Below are 26,872 nucleotides of genomic sequence, written 5' to 3'. Positions count from 1 at the left end.
TAGCCACTTGTGATAATCTCTAACAGAAATTCCTGCACACTGTGTGAGAAGAGGTAATACAGCTAGTCACAGCTGAGCCCAGCATCAAGACTCTTCAGGTGTTTTGACCTCACACTCTTCCTTTCAAATGTTGCCCATTTTAATGCATGACTGGCAAAGAAGTCCAATCGTTCATGTACAGGATTTATTCCTGGACTGAGATTACTAAGGAATTCAGCTCCCACTTCAGGAAAAGACAGTTAGCTCAAGTCTAAATTCTTGTCCCTTTATGCTATTCTGATGCTGTTCAAGGACCTTAAATAAGGTGTAACAAGAACTCATACCCACCCTAATGCTGGCTTTCTATGCCAAAGTGGTATAAAAAGACCCTTCTACAAGTAAGACTCAGCCAAAGCCAGCAAAACTGTTACAAAGCAGGAAGGTCTGTATACCATTTTTTTGCACTAAATATAAACTTTGGAAGGATGCTCTTCTTTCACAGAGATTCAAACCATATGTCTCCTGTCTCATTGCTTCCATTTTTTTGGGAGGTGCAGAAAGCTGATAAATGCTTGGCTGCATCCTTTGTTCAAAATGACAGTCTGAAATAGTCATCGGTAGATGACAGATTTTGAGGGTTTGGTGTCTCAGGTTTGTTCACAGTTAACAGTCACAGCTGACCCAGCAGCTGGGGCTATGCTGTACATGGCAGTACTGGCCGTACATTTTCTGTACATCAGCCAGGAAGAAACCAGCTGTCAGCTTCCATCTCTTGAGCCCCAGCCCAGCAAGACTTAGGAGCATGGTAAAAGTAATACATTCAGTTCTGGAAAAACAATGAATGATCTTCTGTACTCAGAAGTACAAAATTGCCCTTGATCCTAATAAGCACATGTAATTAATTCATTTATATCCAATACTTTTCGGCTGGAATAGTGTTTGCTGTGACATTGTACTTTGGGAATTGACTATAAAATACAACAAACTGGGGCACAGTCAATTTCCAGCAATGTTGCATGTGAAATACCACCCTCTGGAGAAACTAAAAAAGAGAGAGAAATCTGCTAAATCCAGACTTGATTTTTTGACCCCTTGTGCTGCTATGAACCATAATATACTAAACAAAGATGTTTTATGGAACTACCTCTGCTGACCAAATTAACTTCCAAGAACAGATTTAGATAAGGAACATTTGATCAGTATCTTCTTGTAAAAATCATCAGAACTTTATGATTAACTAGGGCATGTTTGTTTGAATTCCCTCTTCCAAATCCACAAACATAATATAACACACATGGCACCACTGAGTTCCTCCAGCAAGTGAAACTGAATAAAGTAGCCAGACAGAAGCTCTTAGAGTCCACTGCGATAAGCTACTAGATGGTATATAACTATCAGCATTGCAAGATGGCAAAAATAAAATCAAGAAGTTTCAGTCAAAGAGAAGATCCGCAGATTTAAAACTGATAAAACAATATACCTTTGTAGCTCACTTAATCAGGGTATCACTGATGTTCATTATCTGAATTGTGTTCTTACATAGATAAGTGACAGTTATATTCTGCACTAATAATGTGGTAAAATGTGACTAAAATTGGGCAAGAGCAACAGACAGAGCAGATTCCAGGGCTAAAGTAATTTTCTGCCTTGTGGGGGGAACTTTAGCCAAGGAGTTGGTTTGGGAGCAGGTTTGTCTTGGTCTGCCAGCTGCAGGGCTGAAACATCCAGCCATGAGAGCAAGGGGTGTCTCAGCTCGATGCCCCCTGAGCCAAGAGCAGTGTGGGAAGTTCTTTGTTCTTGTATTACAACACCTGGAGCTCTGGGCATTACAACTGTACAAACTTCTTGGGATTTGGAAAGAAAGCCTGCTACAGATTTGTTTATCTCAGAATTTCTTGAAACTTTCTCTGGGATTTGTGCTACTGGCCAGAGAGTGAAACAGAATATTGGCAAGATATGACCTGGTGTAGTAATTCCTACCTCCTCTGAGCACACTGTATTAGTGTTTCTTACAGTCAGGAAACAATGGTTCATAAGTAAAAGCTCAAAATAATCCAGAAAAAAAAAATAAAACAAAAAGAATGTAAGTGCATGCACAGAAAACAGAACTGTATGGAACAAAAGTCATCAAGGATTTTAAAGATTTATCTTTGAAAGGTTGGAAGAACAGTTCTGTAACAGTCTTGCCTTTTTCCCCACAAAGTTTAGATAGAAGCAGTTAAAAAAGGTGATCAAGAAACCAAACAACCCAACCCCTATCATCTTCTCTTAAATGGATACTGGGATTATTACAAACCAAACATGTCTGAAACCTACCCATTGTGGCAGAGAAGATCACAATCCCTAGCACATTCATGCCGTCACTAGTGCCTGGTTCTGACTTGTAAATCACTTCAGGAGGGGGAGTGATATCCAAGGCAAAATTCTGGACATTGGATCCATTCTCATCCTGGACTCCATATATTATAACGCGACGAGTGGTGCTTTCAGATGATGCTTTGTTAGATTTAATGATGGGAATACTCTTGGTGCGATACTGAAAGAAAACAAAATAGTTTTTATTATAATATCACAGCAGGAATTTATAGTTTAATGAGACCTCCTACGTGCTCTGCTTCAACAAGGCTGCACGTTAAAGGGACAAGCACGAAAAGAAGCATGACAGTTCCTGTCCCTATGCTGCTAAAATATGTAAAAAGTGTTGAATTTTTGGAAGAGCATAACAAAATCAGAGTTTCAGTTTCCTATGATCAGACCCTTGTGCAACAAACACATTATCTCCTGATAGAGCTAATTCCCTATAAGATCTAGTCAGGAATACCTCCCTAGAGGTTCTGAGGGCCCTTCTCTTTGCCTCATCAGAGGTAAGGTTCCCATGAAATATTCCTTCAGGTGAAAGAAATATAGCCATGCCTCTTGCTCACTCAGAACTTTTAGATGAGGTTTCCTCACCAAATTCCAATCTGAGTAATTAGATTCTTCCCAAATACATAATTTTGTTGCTTTAACTGGACATGGTGTTCTGTTCTTCCTTTGTGCGGTGTTACTGTGTGCTCTTAAAGAGATTCCAGCTACTCTGTGACTACAGTCTCGTGGTAAGAGAAACCATGCTCTAGGCATACTGGCATAAATTGTTCTGCTTCCCTACAGCACCTTTCTCAAGTTCCTCCAGGTGGAGGTGGAGTTGACATAGGTGTGCTTGTCTACTCTCTAGTCACACTGTGCATTTTATGCTTGTTTGTTTTGCCTTCAGATACCAAGGCTGCTGAGGCTAATGGGAAGGGACTCATTAATTCCTAAATGCTGAAGGTACTAACAGTATCTGAAGTAATATGCAATGTCTATATATGGATTCTGTTTTACGAAGATACATGTTTTATGTGATGCTGCCTCACCTCTTTCATCAGTGGTAAAAGGAATATAGCCACTTACCTGCTTGAATGTGGCCTCAACAAGATTGGCTGGAAACATGTTCCTAAAAATGAACAAATAAAAGAATAATTTCTATGGAACTGAAAACAACTTCTGTTTACTGTGTCTTGGGTCTCCCATGATAAATCAATTATTTACCCTACTAGAGAGCAAGGGCTGGATGGGTGCAGAAGACTGTCACTCTCTCCCATTCATGCCATACACCTGTACCTGACTGACCAAGACTCAACAGAGACATGGTTCCTCCAAACTAAAGTTTGGGACTTGGCTCTAAATACCTGGAACGAGACCCAGGAGCTCTAATTTCAGTTTCTGGCTCTGCCACAGTCTCCATGTTGTAACTAGGGCAACATAATTGCTATCATTCCCTTCCCCATCTGCTAGCTGGGGAGAAGAATATCACTTTATTGCATATTTTGTCTTCCCTACTTAGATAATGAACTGTTCAAGACGGAGTCAGTGTTCAGGGATGTATTCCTGAGACCTCTGGGTGTTGCAATCTACTTTGGGCCTTTTAAGTACTCCTGTGAGATAATTCATAAACTGTAGAACCTCCTGGTACACTTTCATCACTAAAATTCTAAGTGATGTAGACTTTGCAGTGGTTTGGTCAAGAACAGTTTGCTTTTCAAAAAGACGATCTCGTTCCTGATTAAAAGAATTGAGATTAGTGCTGTACAGTCTCTGCTAAACTTTATTTTAATATGGTTCTGAGACTTCAGAACAAGAGTCTGAAGGGAGGCAAACAGCTTCATCTTTGCTCACAGCTGAGCTACGGAGGAAGGCAATGACCATACACTGCGAGATCTGCAGTGAGAATGATAGATTTTTAATTCCAAAAGCGACTCTCGTTGTCATCTGTTCTGACTTTCTGTGTATCTCAGTCCATAACATTTCACCCAATAATATCTGGAGCTAATTTATAACTTCAGTTTGAGCTAGGTTACTACTTTGCAGAAAGACATTCAATCCTAATTTGAAATGGAGAGCACACCCTCTACAGGCTTCAAAGGGGAATCATAGTATAATTGGGCAAAAAAGCTAAAAAGTCATACATTTCTGTGAAGCATTGGAGAATCAAGATTTGTGTGATGATTCTAATAGGATCATTTTCAGAACTGATTTATTTTCAGCCCAAAGCATCTGAACCTATGGGCAGAAGACAGTGACAGACTATGACCCAATTATATGCTTTCATATACATAAATTTATGTGAGGAGAAACCCCTGAATTCTCTAACCAAAAGACATTTTACTTAAAGTTCAGCTCAAGCCCCAAGACAGGACAACACCTAAGTATACGTGAAAAGCCCATTCTCATTCCAATTGCTACATATAGGAACAGTTAAATGCATACTGAACTGAGACATTTTCCAGACCTGCTTTCCTCTTTGCAGCAGCAGCATATGCTTGCTGCTAATGGAGTCGCACCAATAGCATGCTGTACAGCACTGGCTTAGAAGAAACAATTTTATTGCTATTTTAAGGGATCATAATGTGACATTATGGTCGCACTTAAAATTATGAGACAGAATCTGTTTCAGTAGCATCAGGCACTGAGAGCAATTGCTACAAAGAGATAATTAATTATCCTTTTCAGGCTAAACAGAAGGAGAAGAATTTTAATTAAAGGGTAGTAGTGCTGTCTAATGATTGAAACGGAAGACTGAAAGTGAGGGGGGTTTGTTGGCCTTTCTGTGTGAGAGCAGACAAGTCATATAAAGGCATCATTAGTCATTTTGGTAAGGCTGTAGCTTTAGGGCAAACACGTGTTACACAGACAAGTTACTACCAGGCAAGATACAAGGTTGATGTGCAGCACTTCAGTTACTCTTCTTTAACTGTCCTGGCCTTTGCTCACCTCAGTGCAGGCAAGACAGTTCAGATTACTCACCCTTGCAACGTGACCTGCTACCTGGCATTCCTGCAGGGTAACAGCGTACACTATCTGTGCTGTACACTGCAACATCGCTTTCCATTTTACTAATCCTGCTTAAGAGCCCCAGGTGCGATGATGACTGTGCGCTACGGGGAGGTGATAGCAGAGGACAGCAGCTTTGACCATATAGAATCATAGAATCGTAGAATGGTTTGGGTTGGAAGGTCATCTATTCCATCTTTTCATGTAAGGAAATGATCATAAGTTAGCAGGGTTTAGTTAAATTAATGCAGTCCTTTTGTACACTCTTTCATTTAATTGGAATGATTTAGCTTAAGACACTGAAGACACTGTTGCAATGTGGTTAGCAGTGAACAACACTCACTACACCATTGTAAGCAGTGCTGTACGGCTGAGTGCTGTGCTGCCATCAACAGAGCTTTCACCCAGGTAACAACAGCACAAAGCACTGGGTTATCTCTGCAAATCATCCATAAAGCTGATGATTCTCTGGTTCAAATGTTGAATCTGTAGCCAAAGCAAGACACAGACAACAGCCAGCTGTGCATCCCTTTCCTATCAGATGCAGACACGACCTTCTGCCTGAGCCCCGGGGCTTGGCTGACACAGGGGACTAACTGAAGAACAGCTGGATGGAGCTGGACCTGGGAAGACAGAGAGGATGTTTATAGGAGGGGGAAGCACTAGAGAGAAAAGACGGTTACTGCCTTATTATGCCTCATAAGGGAATTCTGCTTCCAGATTGTTAAAGGCTTCAATAATATTAAATTTGAGATGAGCAGATGAAAGGTGCTACAGGCGTGCATGGTGTTAGTGTGATGATTGCGATGTGACCTGCTGTGTGAATGTGAAATATTCTGAAAGCATAGATCCACGCTAAGGATTCCTGCACAGCTCTGAATATGCATGTCACCTATGAGCTTTAGCTTTACAAAGAAATATGAATTTAATTGCTGATGATTTCCACTTTCTCCCTTAGTTTTATACTCCTAATTAGTAGAATTAAGAACAAATTAAGACTGCTTGAGAAAGGAAATATCATATGGTTAGTAGCTAGATTAAATGTTAGACAAATTTGTGGAGGATTAAAGCATTTTGTTTCTTTATCATTCTTTATCCTGCAGGAATTACAACTACCCACTTAATACTGGATACTGGAATTCTCCCAATATTTTTTAATATATTATGCACTGTGATCCAATCTTTGAGACTAGCCTTACCAAAGTTACACAATTTATCTAGTGAAGGGCTGACCTGAATGTGTTTGCCAGAGCTTCAGCTTATTTTTTACTTTAAGCTGGTTTACTTGGATTGAAAAAATCCAGTATTAGCCAAAATTTAGTTTTGTTAATTAAAAACATTCAAGAGAGCAATTCATGGATGAGAACTCTAATGGACTAAAAACAAATAATGAGAAGAAAGTATCAAACTGTGACTTAGAGCTGGGAGATGACTGGGAGTGTTTGTTGGTTCAGTCAGGCCTCTTCGAAAACGCTTGAGAAATTCTTGCTTTAGGGGTATGTTTTGCTGCATGCTGATATTTTCAGCCATAAGCCGCATGTTTGGCAGGGATCTCCTAGGAATGTTTCAGAACAAGAGACTGAAGTGAGACTGGTGGGGGGGTATTTGACTTCTTATCATGGAACTGGGATGAGGAGGGCTGGTGGGATCCTCATAACTGCCAGCCAGCCTGGCTGCCTTGGGGCAGCCCTCCTGCAGGTCTCTGGCCCACCACACCTGAGCACTGGGCTGGGAGCTTCAGCCTAGCACAGGATCCAGACACTTGCATTTGCCCAAACACTGCACAAAATGAATGGCAGGGTGTTGCAGCCTGTTGATCTCTCCTTGTGCTGCCCACCTATCTTCCAGGCATCCAGCCTGCCATCAGACTGGCCCCTGCAGATCTCTACTAGCTTTACTGCAATTCTGGACAAGATAAAGATCTATCCACATGGATCTGGTATCAGGATCATAAAATGAGGCTGTCTCTCTACTCAGAATAGGCACTGTGTTTATCACTGACAACTATTGAATTAAAGATACTGTTAGTACTTACAAAGTAATAATTCAAGCTGAGCTACTCATTGCTGTCACCGCCTATAAATGCTGTTGTGTTTATTCAATTAAGAAAGCTAAATAGATAAAATACCTCTAAATTTCCAGCATCACTTTCAGATTGCTAACAAGATACAGAACATAAAATAACAGTGTGGGAAACTTAAGGTAATCTGGGATTCATTTCTCTAGTACAAGCAACATTGTCTCTAACCTCAGTGACACAATTCAGCATTCCTAGCAGAAATAATTTCACATAATAATAGGGAATTAAATATAGCAAATAACAGCAAGTGAGGCTGGTGTGGAACATAGATAAATTTAGGTCTAAGACAAGGATATGATTGTAAACCAGAAATTGAGACATATGGTTTCTGGTTACATAAAAAATTAAGAGCTAAATATTGCCTGCCCTGAAGAAGAACATTTCCCAGAGCATCTTCTGCTTCAGGAATTCTGCCAGACAGAGCAGGAGCGTTCAACACAGGTTAAAAGAGTGAATGTGCATGAAACTTCAATATCAGCTCAGTGAACCTTCTACAGGTCATGAGCTATTGAACCACAGCTGGCACAGCATGCCTGGCCTGTGTTTTCTGTGATAGCAGCACATACGCACAAGTGACCTACTAAACACCTTCTTTGACTACAACCTGCTGTGATGCATGGGCTGGTTTATTCTACTAGCAAATTTTGGATTCCTTCCCTAGTTCTGTATGGGATAAGAGGATTCAGACATAAGGATGTCTCGAGTTAGAAATGTGTCTGTATGGCTAAGGCAACATACGTTCTGCAATTTGATAGCCACAGAATTTGAAGAAAATCCTGAAGACTAGTATCAAGTATAGACACAACCTGGTCTAAGAAGCAGCTCTGAGGGTGCAGCTTCCCATTACAGGTAGGAGTACTTAGCACCTTATCACTGACAGAACTGGGAGGTCCTTTTTCCTTCTCCACTGTCTCCCAGCAATCAACCTACCAATTATTAACACTATTTTCTTTGTTTTGCTCCTCTAGTTTTCCACTGCTTTAGGAAGCTGAATTGTGTTAGGAAGCCATTTTTCAGCTCAGGCTGTGCCTTGGCACTCTCCCCAGGACGTGGGAGCCTTCTTGCTCTCTTCAGAAGGTTGCTGACTCTGACAACTACAGCAGTGATACAAATATCAGCACTGTTAAACTGTTTTACTGCTCATGCTGTTAGCTGAATTGTCCACAGAACATTAGCCTACAGCTACTGGGATAGCCAGTTTGATGGCTGCTGGATAACTTCTATTAGAAATAATAGGCCAAATTCTGGTTACAGTTATACTACTAAATATCTGAAATACTCATTCTAAGTCCTGACTACAACATCTGTTAACTCAAAGCATTCAGCTTTTTCAGATCTTTTTAATAAGGAATTAGGCCTGTTGCTCTAGTGTAAGAGCAGCCACAGGTATGGCAGATGTCGATTCCTTGACTTAGAACACCCATTCCCTCTGGGGCACTCTGTGCTCTGCAGCAGCAATCTGGTTTTGCTCTCAGACTTTGATGTTATCAGTACCTAATCCCTGCCACACCAGACAGACTTTGGCTGCAGTCTCCCACGCTGTGGAATTAAAGCCACCAGACTGGGGTTTTGCTACATACGTGTGCTCATCATGTTTTATTGGCCTATATTTGCACTGGGCCTAGAACAGCTTTGGACACTCTGCTCTCAAATTTGAACGAGCATAGCTGAGCTTACAAGAACATTGTTTTGAGAACTGGAAATTTGACAGTATTCTCATACTTCAGTGTTTGAGATCTTACCCTGTCACTCTATACAGCAAGGGTACAGAGTGAGTAAAAATGGAGTCTGACTAGCTTGACATGACAACTGTAAAGGTTTTACAGCTGTGCACAAGAATGAACAGCACCGTGGTTCCTATTCACTATAGGCTAAGCTTAGTCTCAAAAAATTCCTTGCTTTTTCTGTCCTCTGCATGATTTCAACATCAGTCGTGTAGATTCCTGACTACTGTTACTGTACCACACGAACCACAAATCCTGTCCTCAGTCATATAGGTGTACATGTGAAATAGCTTCCTGCTGGTGTCAGTGGGATCCATCAGAGTTTGCACTCCTGAGATCAAGGGCAAAATTTAATTCAGCAAGACTGAACAAATGACGTACCTCAGGGCCGACGGGAAGATGCATCTTGTACATCAGTAGTCACCTGACTACTGATCAGCCTCAGTATCAATCTTACTGGCTTCTGCACCAAGGACCAAAGAAGGCTTTTCCAGAATTAATGAGGCCTTTAAATCCTCATTATTGCGATACAAGATACCACCAGAATGCAAAAATCACTAATCAGCTCTAAGCCATTTTGTCTTGCTTGTCTTTTTTGCAGATCAGAGCAGAACTCATATTGTGGAACCATTTTGCAAATGTGGACTTTTTATCTGTCCCGAGGGTGACACTATTGCATGGCCTTTCAGTTCCAGTAAGGGATCTGGAGGATGAACCTCCTTACCCTGCTTCTTCTGAAAGAAAAGGTGACACAGCCCCAACAGGGCTCTGGCTTTCTGAGAAAATCATTCTTTGGAGTGGAAGCACAAGTACATCGCATATTTAGGAATCTTGAAAAAGGCTGAATCATATCAAAGGTAGCATGACAGGCCCAACACATTTCCACTATGGTTACAGGAAGGCAAAGTTATTTCATAAAAAGTGTATGTTTACATTGGAATATGTCCAGGCCAATTGTCAGAAGGATGGATGATCATTTGCCTTTAGGGTTGAAGCTTTCCTAATGCAGTTTTAACTCCTGGCTCTCATGCACCTCCATCTCTGTGACTAAGGCCTCCTGACCAGAGAGCAGAAACTACTTCATTGTCCATCGTCACAGAGTTGTTTTCATCATGGAATTATCTTTCTTCCATGTTGGTTTCCTTTTGTGCCAAATAGGAACCACACATTTAGGGGCTTCAGAGTCTTTTGTAAATGCTTGAGGTTCGGGCTTCTGTGCAGCTTGAACTGCTTAAAAATTAACCAGAAGCGAACATCTGGTCACATACAGTGCAGAACAGTGCTGGCACCAGGCTGGTTCTGTGAGATAAAATAAAACTAGCAATCTGAAATGAGTAAAAAATGGTAGTTTGCCATAGTGGACAGATAAATATTTCTATCATTGTACACAGTGGCTTTTGGCAAAAGAAACATGAATGTAGGGAAAAGTTATTTAAAAAGTTCTTTCATAGTTTAAACCCTTGATCATTTAATGCAGTCTTAAATATCTTATTGTGTGTATATACAATTCAGTCTTCACCTGTAAATTTCTTAAAGTGTGATTTCTGGTTCTGCACAGCCTGGACTTTTTCCAAACTACAGCAGATACTGGGTTTCTCCTGTCCTATTTTCAAGAAATACAATTTCTATAAAATAGACTATAGCCCTTAGCTTGAAAAGAGGGAAAGAAAATGATTTTAAAGAGTGCTCAGGATTCCCATGAAAACATAAATCCTCTACAGTGTTTATATCCTCTTCTAACTATTAATGGTATAAAAAAAAGCCCCTCTCTTGGTTAAGCCAGATTGAGTTTCCAGGTACCTGCTATTAAATTAGATGCAATCCTGAATATTCAGTGGTAAAATGCTCTGATTTATCCTTCCAGTAAACTTCAGAAATGTACAAATTCGTGTGGCAAGCTTTAAGGCATGATTTGATTCTGACTATATTCACTGAATTGTTTTATTGGGAGCTTTTGAACTGAATAAGCTTGCAATGCCATGCTGTTTGGTTAGACTTGAGAAAGGCTAAAAATGTATGTGAACCCTGCACTTGCTGGTGCCCAGATTTGCACACACAGTCAGCCTCACATAAAACAGGAGGGTAAAACCCCAGTTTAGCTGGGATTAGTTTCCTCATGTGAATGTTTATGGTGTTTGCTTCTTTGTTTTTATCTCATCAATCAAATTTTGTTTCCCTTGGTGACAAAAGCGACTAGCATGATTTAAGTTGCAACAAGATTTACCCTTCTAAATCAAAGGTATTTTGATAATGGCAGGAGAATGTGGTGGAAATATTAACTGCTAATGGAAACTGTGTGGTCCTGAGTCATATATCTTGTTTTACAAATGTTAATCCCCAAATTATAGGCATTTTCTATTCTGCTTGTCAGGTGAATATATGTTGCAGAATTAAACAAACCTAATATTTTAAATTGTACGCTATTCCTGTGAGTATGTCCCATTTTGTCCTTTTGAATAAAACATTCAAAGTCTAAATTATTTTTAAAAATTGATACCTTGCCTTTATTCATTTCTTAACTCACAAAAGGCTACTAAAAATTCACTCTTTTATTTTTGGGGACATAGTACAAAGTTAATTTCAGTAATTCACACAGGAAAAAGAAGGTAAAGATATGTGTTGATTCATTGCTATTACTTCCATTGAGGTGCCCCAAAAGCCGCATTCCTAGAACAAGACCCCTACTAGATCTTGTATGAGCTGGGAATATTTCCTCGGGCACCACAGATATCTCTGAACAACCCTCAGTGAGGTAATTTCTTTTCCATATGTCTTGGTTCTCTAGCTGTAAGACAGGAAAATGGTCCTTGCCTACCTCACAGAGGTATTGCACATCATGAGAATAAATCCATTAAAATTCATAAAGCACCAGGTAGTTTGGTGCGTTAAAGAGAACAAGATGATCCTTAGCCTGAGGATTTATAGTTTTAAATATGGAAGAAAATGAGCCATGCAGTGCTTGCACCAGAAACCTTGAATATAATTAAGGCAGATTTGTACATCTGTCTCAATGTAGTAACAAAGTGGCAGCTAAAGAGAGAAGCATCTTCAGAACAGCATCTCCTGCACAGCTTCAGGCTCACAGCTGCCTTCTGAATTACTTGTCCTTAGCCTGGATCCTAGCACACTGCTGATAGAGAGGGGCAAGTTATGGAAGGGGAGATTCCTGCACAGGTACGAAGGTGAACTACCTGGTTAAATGGATATCTTCTACAGACAGCAGAAGATGTATTTGGTTTAAAGCTGGATCAGATTAAAGCAAAAATTCAGACATTTAAAGCCCAGAAGGCACTAATGATTTTAGGTATAAAGACTAATTGAACATTGAAAACACTTATATTATGCTGCATTCAGTGGCCTCTCTGTCCAGATTGAATTTAGGAGGAAATCAGTAGGGGCAGAGTCACATCCACAGATCTTGTCCCCAGTCTTTTAGGGTTCCCTTTAGAAAGGAAGTCTTTCAAGTACTTCTGTTTAGCACGGCAAAAAAATGGTTGACTTGTGGATACAATTTTCGAGGCATGAAATTCAGTATGTTGATGAGATTATGTATGTCCTGCTTGATGTGGGGTTTAGAGCCATTTCAGAATTATGCAGTACAGTGTCACTGATATGTCCTAATCAAGTCATATACACCTGAGGTTTTATTACTGGTCTTTTTTTACATAACAGACAAATATACAGGGGAAGCACCATCTGCAAAATAATGCAGAATAATAATGTGATTATTGATTAATGTTGCAGGTGTTTAGGATGACAATGAGGCTCTGCAGTAGTTCTTGGTTTCATTTATTGCTAAATCAGTAGATTCTTTAATTTTTGATTAAAACCACTTCTAAAAGCAAAATCCTCACCCAAAAATTCCAGAAATTCAATTTCTAGCAACATCCTCCCTGCCAAAAGTTCCAGACCTGACAATGTCATATATAACATCACAAGAAATAATAATGTATGTCATCATTTCAAAGTGTCTTCAAATCTGAAATCAGTGAGCATGAATATGTATACCACCATGCCAAGATTCATGCTTTTAAAATAAACCCCACAATTATGTCACATATATCATCTCTCCACTTGTGCATTTAGCATTCTTCATTTGCTGAATACCAGATGTTTCCTGTGTAAACTTCTATGCACATGTGCAATTGATAAATTGAGAGGAAATTAATGAATTGAGAAGATAAGCCAGTCTGGGCCTAAAAAGATGGTCTCCAGCTGTGAATGGAAGTGATTTATCATTGAGCTAAAGGATCAGCTTTTCTAGCTCAAACCAGCAGATACATCATTACATTTAATCCAGACTTCCACATAGATATTTAGGAGTTTTGCAATTGACTTCAGCAGAGCCAGGATTTCACCCATAGTGTTTGCCTAGGCTGAAAGCCCATTCCCCACAGTTGTGTTATTCTTATTTAGTAAATGTGATATTTCTGTAGTGGAGGAATAAAACCCATCAGTTTGTGCACTCAGGGTAGAAAGATTGCAGCTGTGACTGCTGCTTAGCACAACAAAAGGAGAGAGCTTTATTCTCTCTTTTTAAGCTTTGGTAATGAGAGTGGCTCATTGGCCTGTTGTTGACACCAGCCCAAACCAGTGAAGACTTTAAGGTTTCGCACACTAAAAGCACATGCCTGGTTGGAAGCATGAATACCTGCAATATGCATGCAAATTATTATACTTTTCTCAGGTAAATGTTTGTAGGAAGTGAAATAAATTATAGATGATAATTGCAAATGTTTAGATCAGGACATACTATTTTACCTGTAATGAGGGTCAGCAGAATAAAGTGTTCCCAAACCTCACCACTAAATCTGCAGTGTACAGGGACTAGCCAGAGATTAAGAGATTAGGTTGTAACTCAGATCTCAGGTTCCAGTCATACAGCCATTAGGTCACTTTTTGCATGCCCCAAGTACTTCTCATCTCCATGAACTAGACTCTGGGTCTCAAAAAGCAACTGGGCTGGTGTAAGGAAGGAGATGGGGAGACCCTTTCCAGAGACAGCCATAAGGTCAGTTTGGATGTAACATTGCACCATAGGTCTCACTGTGCCTTTACTTGTTTAAGACTGAGGCCTTAGAAACAGCTCAGCACGCAAGGAAGGGTTTCCAAACACTGCCACTATGAAGATAATCATTCAGATTACTGTTTTCATAAATTCCCTTTTACTTCTTAATGCTACTCTGTTGTACTAAGGGATTCAAAGCTCCAGTAACTTGCTTAGTTCCTTCCTCTTGGTGTAGGAATTAGTCCTTTATGCAGCAAAACCAGAATAATGTGACTTAACATTATGTCACAAACACACACACCTGAATTCTACTGCACATATGTCATGGCAAAGTCACTGGGGAGATACGGATGCCATGAAGCGGGAATCTTCCCACTGCAGATGAAGATGGTGTTTTTGTGGAAAGCTACAAAAAAGAGTCCACTCAGCTGCTGCTCCATGACTAATATAATTTGTCCTCTTCTCAGTAAGACATTGATACAATAGGAAAACATGTGGGTTTCAGATGGCCTGGCTAAGTGCAACTTGGAGGAGAAAAAGAAAGATTTTTATAAGGTTTTCATCACAGTTCCTTCTGATTTGAGGTCCAGTAACTCTAATTAAAGTACTTGGTGTGCTGATGGCCTGTCAGGGTCAGGAATTTGGGGTTTTGAAAGACAAACTGTGCAACATTTTTAATTTTAATGTCAAACTCCAAAGAGAACTCTTCGTCTTTTAGATACATGCTGGGCCTAGATGCCTCTGCCCAATATGGTATGAGATCACCAGCTTGAGAAACTATCAAATAAAGGCAAAACTTTATCTTTCTGCATGAGCAAAATAAATCTGAGGCACATACTATGTTCAGTCAGGAAACTAATCCCACTAGCACCTGAAATGTCGAGATAAAGAGGGATATTCAGGCAAGGCTATGAAAATGCCATCAGTAGTCTAATGCTGGTCTGAAAGAACAACTCTCCCTTCTGCCAGACAAAGTAAAACAAACAAGAAAAAGCCATGAAGCAGAAGAAATAATGCCATAAAAATAAGGAATAAAAAGATCCCAACAGTGGTCTTTCTAATTGTATGGTTCATTTGAGAGTTGTTATGAGCAGTTGTAAGAGCATTTTTAAGAATTATTTCCTGAAAAATGTGTATTTCAGCTCTTATATTTAAGGTTTTGTCTATTACAACTGTCTGCCCTTATTTAAATTAGTATTACATTCAGCACTGTCTTGGCCTTTAGATGTCATGATGAGTTCCACGAGCTACGTGTGATTCTGTGGGAGTGAAAAATAATAAACCTACCCCGGTGTTCTTAGTACTTTTGATACATTTCGTGGCCATTCATTTAAATTTTACTAGAAACAGCCAGTATAAACATCTGATAACTTGAAAAATCATCTTCTGAAATTTTCATGATTCAAACAAAATGTTCATCCTTAGGTTCAGAACTTATCCTCAGGCCCCAGTTCCTCATGCAGTTACGTACAAAATGTTACCTTCAGAAAGCAGAAAGAATGAATGTAGTTACCGGATTAAGTCAAGCAGTGCATCGGCAGAGCTCATGATGGGCTTTCCTCCCTCTTCAGTGCTCTCCTTCTGCGCTGCTCCACCAGGATGGATAATGGAGACCATAATTATTCCCACAATCACAGCCACAAATGTTGTCCACAGGTAGTAAGTGACAGTTATGATACCTAACCGACTGGAAGTCTTGGCATCCAGGGCTGCTAGCCCAGACATTAAGCTGTGGAAAGAAAACACAACATATATATATTATCTTTTTCATAACATTAATGCATCTGAAAACCTAATTTCTTAATTATTCCAGTTTACCTGCTTCTATGAGGACTGCCTGCACATCAGTGTGCTTAGAAGCTTGCCAGTGACACTAAAGCTGTAGCCTCTGTGTCTAAGGGACATTTCCCAATTGCCATGTGAGATCCTGGTTACTTGAAGGAACTTGCAAGCTCAGGCTGCACACATGAGGACGGAATCCTATTGACTATTTGTTGAAGCTCGAGGGATAGTATTACATGACCTGCACGTATGATGGCCCAGTTCATAGGAGCAATAGCAATAATCAGTCATAAAACTCAGGTATGAAACTCTACACATAATTTTACAGAATCATAGAACAATTCAGGTTGGAAGGGACCTCTGAAGGAAATCTGACCAAGCCCCATACCCCTTCCTGTATGAAGCCAGACCACAACTTCAAAATGAAAAACACTAAGGGGTAATTTTGTCATGTAGTCCATTTTTTACCTAAAAGAACAACTTTTTGTTCCTTTCTAAATCAATACAAAGCACAATATATTTTTGCTTTACCAGGGGGTACATTGGGGAGCGGACTGTGATTCAGTGTGCTTCCTGCTGAAGTAGAGACAGTGTATGGCATGCAGACGAAACTCCTTCATGGGCAGGTGTGGCTGCACAGTGGTGAGCAAAGAAAATGGTATGGTCGCTTCGCCCTTTTCTTTCCCCTTTAGCTCCCTGCCCACTGCTGCCAGAAGATGACCAGTAGTCACCTCTTGCTTGTATAGGTTGCCTCTGCCAAGCTATACAACTCTCTGTCAAGTGCTTTAGCTCCCACAGACCCTTTTATAGGCAATTTACACAGGGCACCATTTGGTCCCTGGATTTGCTCCAGGTTGCTTTGACATAGACTCTGACACTGTTTCCAAGTGACCCAAAGCTGAGATTTGAGTTTCCAGTGATGCCAATGTTGCTTGGGGCTTCTGGCTTGTATGAGAAATAGTATGGCCAGCAGGACCAGGTAAGTGATCGTTTCCCTGTACTCTGCACTGATGAGGCCGCACCTTGAGTACTGTGTTCAGTTTTGGGCCCGTCACTACAAGAAAGACATTGAGGTGCTGGAGCATGTCTAAAGAAGAGCAGCAAAGCTGGTGAAGGGTCTAGAGAGCATGTCTTCTGAGGAGTGGCTTAGGGAACTAGGGTTGTTTGGCCTGGAGAACAGGAGGCTGAGGGGAGACCTTATCGCTCTCTACAACTACCTGAAAGGAGGTTGTAGTGAGATAAGGGTCAGTCTCTTCTCCCAAGTGATAGGACAAGATAAACTGGCCTGAAGTTGTGCCAGGGGAGGTTTAGATTGGATATTAGGAAAAATTTCTTCACTGAAAGGGTTGTCAAGCATTGGAACAGGCTGCCCAGGTAGAGTCACCATCCCTGGAGGTATTTAAAAGACATGTAGATGTGGCGCTTAGGGACACGGTTTAGTGGTGGACTTAGCAGTGCTAGGTTAAGGGTTGGACTTGATAATCTTAAAGGTCCTGTTCAACCTGAATGATTCTATGAATAATTCTCTGTAAACTCTTCAAAGCATACATCTCAAGAAAATTGCAGGTGAAATAAAATACCATATTTGCTATTCAGTGTGCCCCACTGTCTAGCTTTCTCATCAAAACAGAACCATTTATCAGGACTTTCCTCATCAATAGTCATGTACTGGGCTGCACCTCCTTGAATGAGATCTCCTGGATCTCACTCTGCTGAGTGAGGCTGTCTAGGGCTAATGCTAAAGTGCGGCTTAACCTTTATAGTAGATATAATGAAATCAAATGGGTGGGATTTAGTGCTCACGTTCCTGTTATCCACTAGATTAATTAAGAAAATGTATTGCTTTTCTGCATTGCCAATCTCTCATCTAGCATGGGTTTTGTTAACACTATAGGAGCAAGGGGAAACACTGGTTGCACTGTAATATGGACATTTAGAAAAGGAACATCTTGATAACTCTCACTCTTGTAACCATTGTTCTTCTCTCTCTTTTATAATTGTATTTGATAAAAATTCCACCTTTCTGTGTGTCTGTAAAGCACTATATACAAACACAGCACTACATATTAAAAAAAAAGTAGCAGCAATGATACTTAAATTCCTTCGCATTTCCCTTGGATGGGTCCATACGGAAAAGTAAATATTCTAAAACATTTTTTTTGATAAAACAGTTGAGTTAAATACATTTATCTCAAACTAATGTGTGAGGTTTATGTAAAACAATCTCTGTGTTGTTACTAGATTTCTAGGACTAAACTCTTCTCGCAGGCTGAGGTTTCACAGGCCATTGAGCCCGTTCAACAGCTCATTGATGCCCAAAGGAGATACCTATATTGCACTAGACTTCAGCACTGTTCCATCCTGCACCCTAACCTTCCCAGGAAAAAAAAGAAAAAATGAAAATCAGGTTGATTTTTAACTAGCTGGATGTTTTCATGGTAATAATTTTCAGTGTTCTTTATAAATATATTATGCAGGGAAACAGACATCAGTGGTATGAAGGCCTGACTGTTGACCAGCAGATTTGTGACTTGTAGGTAGGCCACCATGCAGAGTGATTACTTGAAGAGGGCACTACCCAGGAGACAGACAGTACACTTCCTGGTACTGCCTTGAAACCACTATCAACGTGGTAAAGCAACACTGTTTTGGTTGTCCTTGATGCCACTGTGTTGTGTTTGTTCTACAGAACAATGAGGAGATGAACCCTGCACATAGCACTTGAACTGTCTTAATTGTTCACGTGAGAAGTATGTCCAGAAGTACTTAGGGACAAAAATCTTAATTAAATTTGTCTAGTGCTTACATGTGCCTTTAGGGGTGCTATGTCAGCCTCAAGATGTTGGGCCGTTAGGATCCGGGAGGATGTTGTGCAGCTAGAATCTAATCATACATTGGCTCTTAGGTGACAAATCCTGAGGGGGCTAATAATGAGATTGCTCTGTCTTGGGGATATTCATTAACAAGATCATCATCTGTAATGAGATTATCCTGTCACCAGATAAAGTCATGCTCAGTTCATGCTGTGATGAGAAAGTCCTCAAAAGTAATTAACTATGGAGGTACAACAGGGGTAAGTGTGGTGTGACAGAAGCATGAACAAAGGTCTGGGTTCAGACAAAGCCCTGTGTTTTTCATGGCCTGCAATGCTCAGTTTTAAGAAGGGACTGGTGGAAGCAGTTCTCCAAAGGCTATGGAGTAACACTGGTCATGTCATTTTAAGCAATTACTCAGAATAATTTCCAGAAAGAAATGCTAGTATGAGACAGTAATCACTCATTAACTAGTTTTTTTAACTATAACTCATTAACTGTTTTTCATTTGGCTTCATAAGTTTGATGTCCTAGGCAACAGGACAGAAGACACAAAGATTAGGAGACAAATATTGATTATTAGAGTTATTGTATGAAGTAATACACAGTTACATCATAGGAGTTCCTCACTGTTAATCTTCAGAGCTCTAACATTCACATAATGTAGCCAAAGAATGACAAGAAACAGTACTTTTCTTATTTCCTAGGGAACAGGGAAGTCAGGAGCAATAAGCTTCCAGATGGTTTAACTTAAGATCACTGTGTTATGTTCAGGTTTTCCCTTTAAATCTAATTTTCATCAGAGACTCTTGGCTGCATAAAAACTTCCCCAACAGTTTCCCAAGCTGCTTCTAAGACTGAACAAAGATGTTCCCATGCCATCTGCTACCAGACTTTCCTGAAACACAATGGAATGAAAAACAGTGTTCTTTTAATTCTCATCAAGCCTCAGAATCTGGTTAGGCTTGGAATAATAGGACAGATATTTGATTCATAGATTAAAATCATTTGACTTACTACATAGGTAAGTAGCTTGCACATATATGTTTCATGCATAGCTTCCATAACATGTTTTAATGATTGCCAAATGGACAAAACAGGATTAAGACAATGAAAAATAATCTGCAGCTTTTCTGAATAACTACAGTACATCTCACTCATTTAATCAGTCTGGCAAAAAAATTTCTACAAAAGTGTAATTTCATGTTCAGGGACATGAAAATTTTCTTAGTTTGTATAGAAAAAAAATGATGTCAAGTCTAAGGCTTCCAAAATATGTGTTAATGAGTTTTGGATAAGATACTAAATCTTGCAGTGCAGGATTTAAGCGAAATCTCTGATTACTATGATTTAAGAGGTTTCTTGCACCTTGCTTTGAAACATCTGGTGCTGGATATAATAACAGACACCATAATAAACTAAGTAGCCCCATGACCTCTTTATCTCCTGCATAGATTGTTCCAATTACATGTAAAAATGATCTTCCTATGGCTTTTCCTTCTGCTGTCCAGAACAGTCTGCTTCATTTTTTTTTATTATATCTTGTTTACCCAACAAATCTTGGATGAAATTGTGCATTCTCAGAGACTACACATGATTTGAAGAATAGAATCAAAAATTATTCTATCATCTGCTGTATATCTGTGCAAATATCTGTCCTATGGTCCTTATATATCAGTGGCTTTCAAGTCTCTTCAGCATTGTGTTTTGGTAATCTGAAGATCTCTACACAATGCAAACCTGTGTAACAAGTAAAAGGTATTTAGCTTTTTTATTGAGACTTAGGTAATTCTATATCTACTCTGTTTTCTGGGAAATAAGTTGTTCTGATGCAGCTAAATCTGTCTTGTCTCTTCTCTGAACTATCTAGCCACATTTTTAATGGAGAAATAAAGTCAGAAAGCCAGTAAACCAAAGAGCAGCATTTTGATGAAAAGCTGGATATGACCAATAATTCAAAAAAGTTTATTTACCTGCAGCATTTTAGTGGGGCAGATATTTAAGACAATTATTTCACTGAGACCTCCATTGTTTCATTGCTGATTGATTGTTAGTAAAAATAATCCTAGCCAAATTATTTTACTTAGGATGGCTTGATTAAAGTTTGTTTACTTTTTTTGGACAGTCTCCATGTGATTTATGAAAGGTTACAATAAATTATTTCTTTACGGGGCCCTTGTTGAGGGAGGAATGTGAAGAACGAAGCCAGGATTAGTGGAAGATCTAATGAAACCTAGATTAAGCTTTTAAGGGGAAACTAGAAGGGAAGAGGAAGACCTCAACAACTCCAGGAATTATTCTTACGTAATACTCATTAAAAATGCCAAGTCAGTTACTAGGTTGTTTTAAGTATTGATAATATTACAAACCAATGAAACTATTAAGTAGTAAGTTTCATGTCTGCTTTGAGAGAAATCTGTGTAAACCCCCCAAAATTACTATAGCAATTTTGACATAATGAGGAAGGGAATTCTTTCAATATCTTGGAAATCTAATAGGTCTATGCAAACAAGTAGCTAAACCCTTATGAGCACCTCTAGGCTTGTTCTGGCTGTCACTGATAAGCATCAGAGTACTTATGAAGTATTTTATTTACAAAGAAAAACAGGACTTTCTATCTTCTCTGCAATTCTCTAGTTTTTTCATTGCTCTCTGATAAAAAGCACATATTTTTGATCTGTCTCTGATTTTCCCCAGAAAGGGAAAATACAAGAAGCTGCTGTTAAGACCCCATTCTGCATGTTTATTTTGTCTTCCTCTCCACCAGAAGCCATCTGGATGTTGCTTTGAAATAGATGGATTATGGATAAAGTTATCAGAAGGGATTAGTGTGATTAGAAAGACATTAATCCTGTCAAGAAGTAATGGTCAAGTATTAACCACCAACAGTTGTTCCTAGAATCATGTTTGTTTTCATTCATCCCGTACCCTCCCTTGCATTCTCATTTTGTAATTGCATGCCGCAGAAAAGACCTTTCTAAGCAAGTTCTCCCAGTGAGGCCAGGAAGCTCCTCTAACAGCTACATTAGAGATGATTATATTACAGTTGAGCATCATGAAAGTGAAGTGCTGGCTTCACTAATGCTGCTTGATCATGCAGGCAGGCTGTCGCTTACCTTTTTGTCAAGGTCAGCGCCTTCAAGTTTCAACATGGTAATAATCTCCATTTCCATAGCACAAGTCATTTAATCATCTTAAAATGCTTTACTAATATAACCTACTATCATACAATAAGGCAGTATCTCCATTTTACAGACAAAGAAACGGAGAAATTAAGGCACTTTATGTAAAGACAAACAATTTGCAGTGAAGATAGATGTGCCTGAAGTGATCTCTGTGAGGCAGTGGACCATCAGACTTTTCCTCATCTGTGCCCCGCTATCTGTGCTTTCATGACAGGCTGCTTCACTTCCATGGAGGTACCATTTACGGAGGAACAGTTTGAAACAAAGAAAATAAGACTCTTTACAGTAATGAGAAATGGCTTTTTCTATAGTTTGATGCTTGATTTTGCACTTAGTCTCTAGTGGGGTTAAAATTATTTCAGCAGTGAGAAAGAGTGATCAGAATTACTTTCTTTCCAGGATATTCTTTTGCTTTCTTCTAACATGACAGAATAGCTCCAGAGCAAGACACTGGTGGGAGGACCATAGCGTCTTCCTGTCTCTGCTTCACCCTACATGGTCTGCCCTTACAGTGATATGTTATCATTTAGTTTTTTCATCTCCAGATGTCATATCACATTGTACAGGAAAAAATGCCTCCTGCCCATACATGCACAAAGAGCTAGTTAGCACATCTGTTGGTCTGTACCTTATACATATTACAATCAAGTGGCATCTTGGTCGGAAGCTGGTGCCACCCTACGCCTCCAGTCCCATCCACCCACTTTTGAGTGATGCCAGGACCTCTTATGTGGCATGACACCATTTGTCTGAGTACAGAAGAAGATAAAATCCTGATAAAATCCATGTTCACACCCTGAACTAAGCTGGATCAGGTACGTGTTGTGCACTTGTAGAAAGGCAGCCCATTTGTACAGATGAACACCCTTTCCATGTATGTTCGTGTACAGTCCAGACAGGCAATAAAATGACACCTAGGCTCTCTGTGAATTTTACTCAGACTCCAATAGTTTTCCAGACTACTGGTTTACTAACAGGCTTCCGCTGATCTGAACACAACTAAGGAAATAGTTGTGTTCAGATCAACTAAATCACAATCATTTGTAGTCAGTGGAATGATCGCCAAGGTCATGTATTATTATAAGTTTCATAGTATTACAGTGTGATTTTCAAAGGAGATGAGAAGTCTAGAATCCTCCTGAAGGTCCCAAAGGTTCATCTCCTTTGAAAATCTGGTAATAGGAAACAGCATTTTAAAGTTTAGGTATCTTGATATAAATGAAAATAGTGTCTATGCTCTAAAAAAAGAAATACAAAAAGTGGAAGCTGTTTTACAAATAGGACTGTTGCAGCAGTTTCTGTTAGATTATCAGCCATCAATACCACTTGAAATGTGAATTAGCTTTTCAGAAAGCCTCAGTATATATAGTTATTTTATTAAACATAGTGGGAGCTCAAAGGTGTCAGGCATGATGGAAAATCTGGCTCTTGATCTTCAAACAATTAACAATATGTTAGATCTCGCTGTCTGCAATAAACAATTTGCAGTGATTGTGTTTAATTTTACAGCTAGGTTGCTGGAAAAGAAACTGAAATCTACAAAAGAAAACAAATCTACATTTCTAGTATGTCATAACATGCAGCGTTTGAGATTCTGAGTTTTTTAAATAATGCTTTATAAAACAGTAAGAGTTTTGTTTTTTTACCCAAAATGTTGAGATCTCTTTATCCTTATTATCTACCACTTCTAACTGTTAATGATAAACTGACATAAATAGAAAAATCCTGCCAGAAATTCACATCATGCATTGTATTTTCTCGGTGTCCAATGGGAAATCTGTTTTTTATGGATGAATGTAAACAAGGCAGGACTTTGTACAGCACACAGTGAAGATCAATGTCCAACAGCTATCCTCTGTCACTGCTTCCTCCCAAACAGCTCAATATGCAGGCTACTGCGATACCTCTATGAATGCTGGAAGGGACAAACAGCAACCTTTGATCACTGACTGATAAAGGATATGTGAGACATTATAGTATATATCATGCACAATTCAGACTGGCTTGTTGACTTTAGCTGTTCTGATTGAAAAAAAAAAGTATTTCCTAAATTCAAAGGTCAGGATGCAAATGAAAGCAAATTACCTAGTAAATATGGATGTGCAGCTTCATGTCTGTGGAAAGAGCCAAGAATCTTAATAATACTTGATTTTCTGTTCTGTCAGTTCTTTCAAATGTTTTTAGATTAAAAAAGGGGCAAAAGGATTCAAAACACAAATTTGGATTATAAACAAATGTCAGACTTATTCAACCATTTATAGCTCATACATGTTTCTGTCCTAAGGAAAGAGAGGGAACCCAGCCAGCCCCTCAAGCTTCACATGTCATTGCCGTTTCTTTTGCCAGGCACTAAGTATTTTAGAGCTCTTAGAGGACTACAGAAAAATTCTGTTAGGTCACAAACTGCTCATACCCCACTTGTAATCACTGCAGTGCTTTCCACACCCATTCACTTTGTGACCATAGATGTCTATTGCACCTCACTAGATCCCTACTGACACTGCCTAAATAATTTGTACTGAGTTGGTCCAGTTTTGTCATTACAACATGCATAACTCTGCAACATGTCATTTTTCACTGAAACAGTTTGGACTTCTAGGTTGCACAAGCAAAAGAAAACACTAGAAGACAGTATGAGATCTGACCATTAGACTCTGTATTCCTAAACACAGCTAAGAACATTGATAATGTTACAGATTAGAATCTAGTGAAACTTCTGAAGATGCCTGAGGCATGGAGGAGGAATTCTTAATAAGGTTTCCTAAGAATGTAGAATGGAATTTTCCTCTACAGGCTTGGGCAATCTTAAGGCATCCTTTGGAGAACTTTTGGGGGTAATCTGACATCAGTTCTGCAACATAATAGCGATATGGATAATCTGAAGTAGTATAATGGTGAGTGAGACTGCTCTCTGACCACTTCTTCTTACCCTTGGGTAATCCTTCCCTTTCAGTTTCATGTAAGTACAGTTTTGCTTTTCACTGTGAAAGTAAATATATTTATCCCTTCTCGTAATTTCCTTAAAACTCACATCCCTGACTGACTTTCTCCACAAGAAAGACTGTAGATTGCATATCCTAGGAAAAGGCTAACTGCTTGTTCTCACTGGGGTTAAACATATTTTTGTTATTATTTACATTACAGTGATACACATGACAGGTGGTTCAGAAATAGGACATTATATACACTTTACGTTATCATTCAGGTACGCCACAGATTTTCCCATGCTAACCCAAGTAGAAGGTTTACCCTCGGTTGGGGAAGACCTGTTCCTCAGTGCCAGTATTTTTCTATTGGCAAAGTAACAGAGGTGGAATAAAGGGAAAAGTCCAGAGTCTAATAATGTGAAGAAAAAGCCCTGTGTTTCCAAGAGCAATTTAATTCTATGGGAAAATACAGCTGCTGTGGTACATTATAAAACATTGTTCTGAGCAGGCTCCTTAGAGACCCATAGGCAGCATTTTGCAGCTGCTCCTGAACACCTCACTAGATCATACCGTGCATAAATTTGCTTGCACTTGATTGTGCCCAGTTTGGCAGCTGCACAAGCATAAGAACAGTGACTGGTATTTAGGAAAGAACAACCAGAGGGAATAGTTTAACTCATACACAGCGGAAAAGACCAAGCCAAAACTGACCAGAAGCTTACGTTATCTATCTTTTCCCATTCAGTCTTCAGTTAAGTTGCATGAATTTGTCAAGACAACATAGCAAGTATCTCTCAGTTCCAGGAACGGATTAGAAGAAATAGTACTGCACATACTGTCATTCATGTAAACCAGTATTATTCAGTGAATTAATTTTGGCTGTCCTCTAGGTTTAAATTTAATGATAAGTAAGAAAAGAGACAGATTTCATAGCCTTTTAGAGATCTGCATTTTCCTTCTGAATAGACATTATATTGACTATATCAGGCACTGATTTATAATCATGGTAGAAGATTTAGATTGCAAATTTCAGTACTGGCCTCTGAGTGTTTGCGTCAAATTTTTCATCCCTAACAAATTGTAAGCTTAAGTAGTAAAACAGACAAATAATCTCCAGTCTGTGGTCTATTACCAGTTTCATATACAGCTGACAGCAAGCAGAACAGTGCATGACACAATTTACCCAAGCTGATGGTCTATCTCACAGCATGTTTTTAACCAAACCCTAAACTCCCAAAGAATATACTGTTGCTGTGAAGTTATTTAGGGTATGTCTGCACAGACAACTGCAGACAGACATGAACTCGCTCTGCCTTCGCTCTGAGCTGCCAAGGCTGGTCCGGAAGCCATATAGCCACATTAGTCCTTCACATACGAGCTTGGGCGTAAAGCCACACTAATGCGGCTATACAGCTTCCGGCATGGATCTGGCACTGGTCTGCCCAGTTTGGCTTGTGGGCTAAGTGAATTCACATCTGCTTGCACCCAGAGCATCTCCACATCCTCTTGCAGAGTTTATATAGCTGTCAACTCTTCAAATGCAACTAATGAGTCCTGAGAGGCAAAATTTGGTATGGCACAGTACACCTGAACAATGACAGAATTCCATTAAAACAGAATGAGCAATATTTTTAATTAGTGGCATGTTAAAATGCCAATGCATTGTCCAAATCAGAGAACTGTGGAAAAAAAAAGACAGGGGGAAGAAGGTACTATAATGGAGTAGGTTCTAATTAAATACTAGGCTTTAACAGCATGAGTAAGAATGACCCACTCAGGAATCTGAGCAGAAGGATAAGGGATTACCAGAACTGATGGCATTATGGACAGGAATCCCCTTAAAGAAAGACAGTTCTATATATAGCATATCGTATTTAATTCAGCAACAAAACCCCAATAATAACAAGTATTTATTACTACCCCCAAATGAGCCTTCAAATAAATATAAAATTTTATTAGCATGCACTTGCTTGTATCAGGCACAACATACTTAGCAGAACGAGCTTTATAATCTTAAAAAAT

At 39.4% G+C, this 26,872-nt stretch overlaps 1 protein-coding gene across 2 annotated transcripts in view; it reads right to left on the bottom strand.

Moving 5' to 3' along the window:
* SLC1A7 (solute carrier family 1 member 7) overlaps positions 1-26,872 on the bottom strand; it is a 54,622-nt gene that overhangs the window by 21,259 nt on the left and 6,491 nt on the right. The window contains exons 3-5 of one of the 2 annotated variants that reach the window (XM_075759386.1): positions 15,657-15,872; positions 3,412-3,454; positions 2,296-2,515 (exon numbers count right to left, since the gene is read on the bottom strand). In XM_075759386.1, coding sequence (XP_075615501.1) covers positions 2,296-2,515; positions 3,412-3,454; positions 15,657-15,872 — 479 coding nt within the window. The remainder of the gene's footprint in view (positions 1-2,295; positions 2,516-3,411; positions 3,455-15,656; positions 15,873-26,872) is intronic. The other variant, XM_075759387.1, reaches the window with a different exon arrangement.

This window comes from Balearica regulorum, chromosome 8, assembly GCF_011004875.1.
Source record: "Balearica regulorum gibbericeps isolate bBalReg1 chromosome 8, bBalReg1.pri, whole genome shotgun sequence".
NCBI lineage: Eukaryota > Metazoa > Chordata > Aves > Gruiformes > Gruidae > Balearica > Balearica regulorum.
This window is presented reverse-complemented; position numbering and strand designations above follow the sequence as displayed.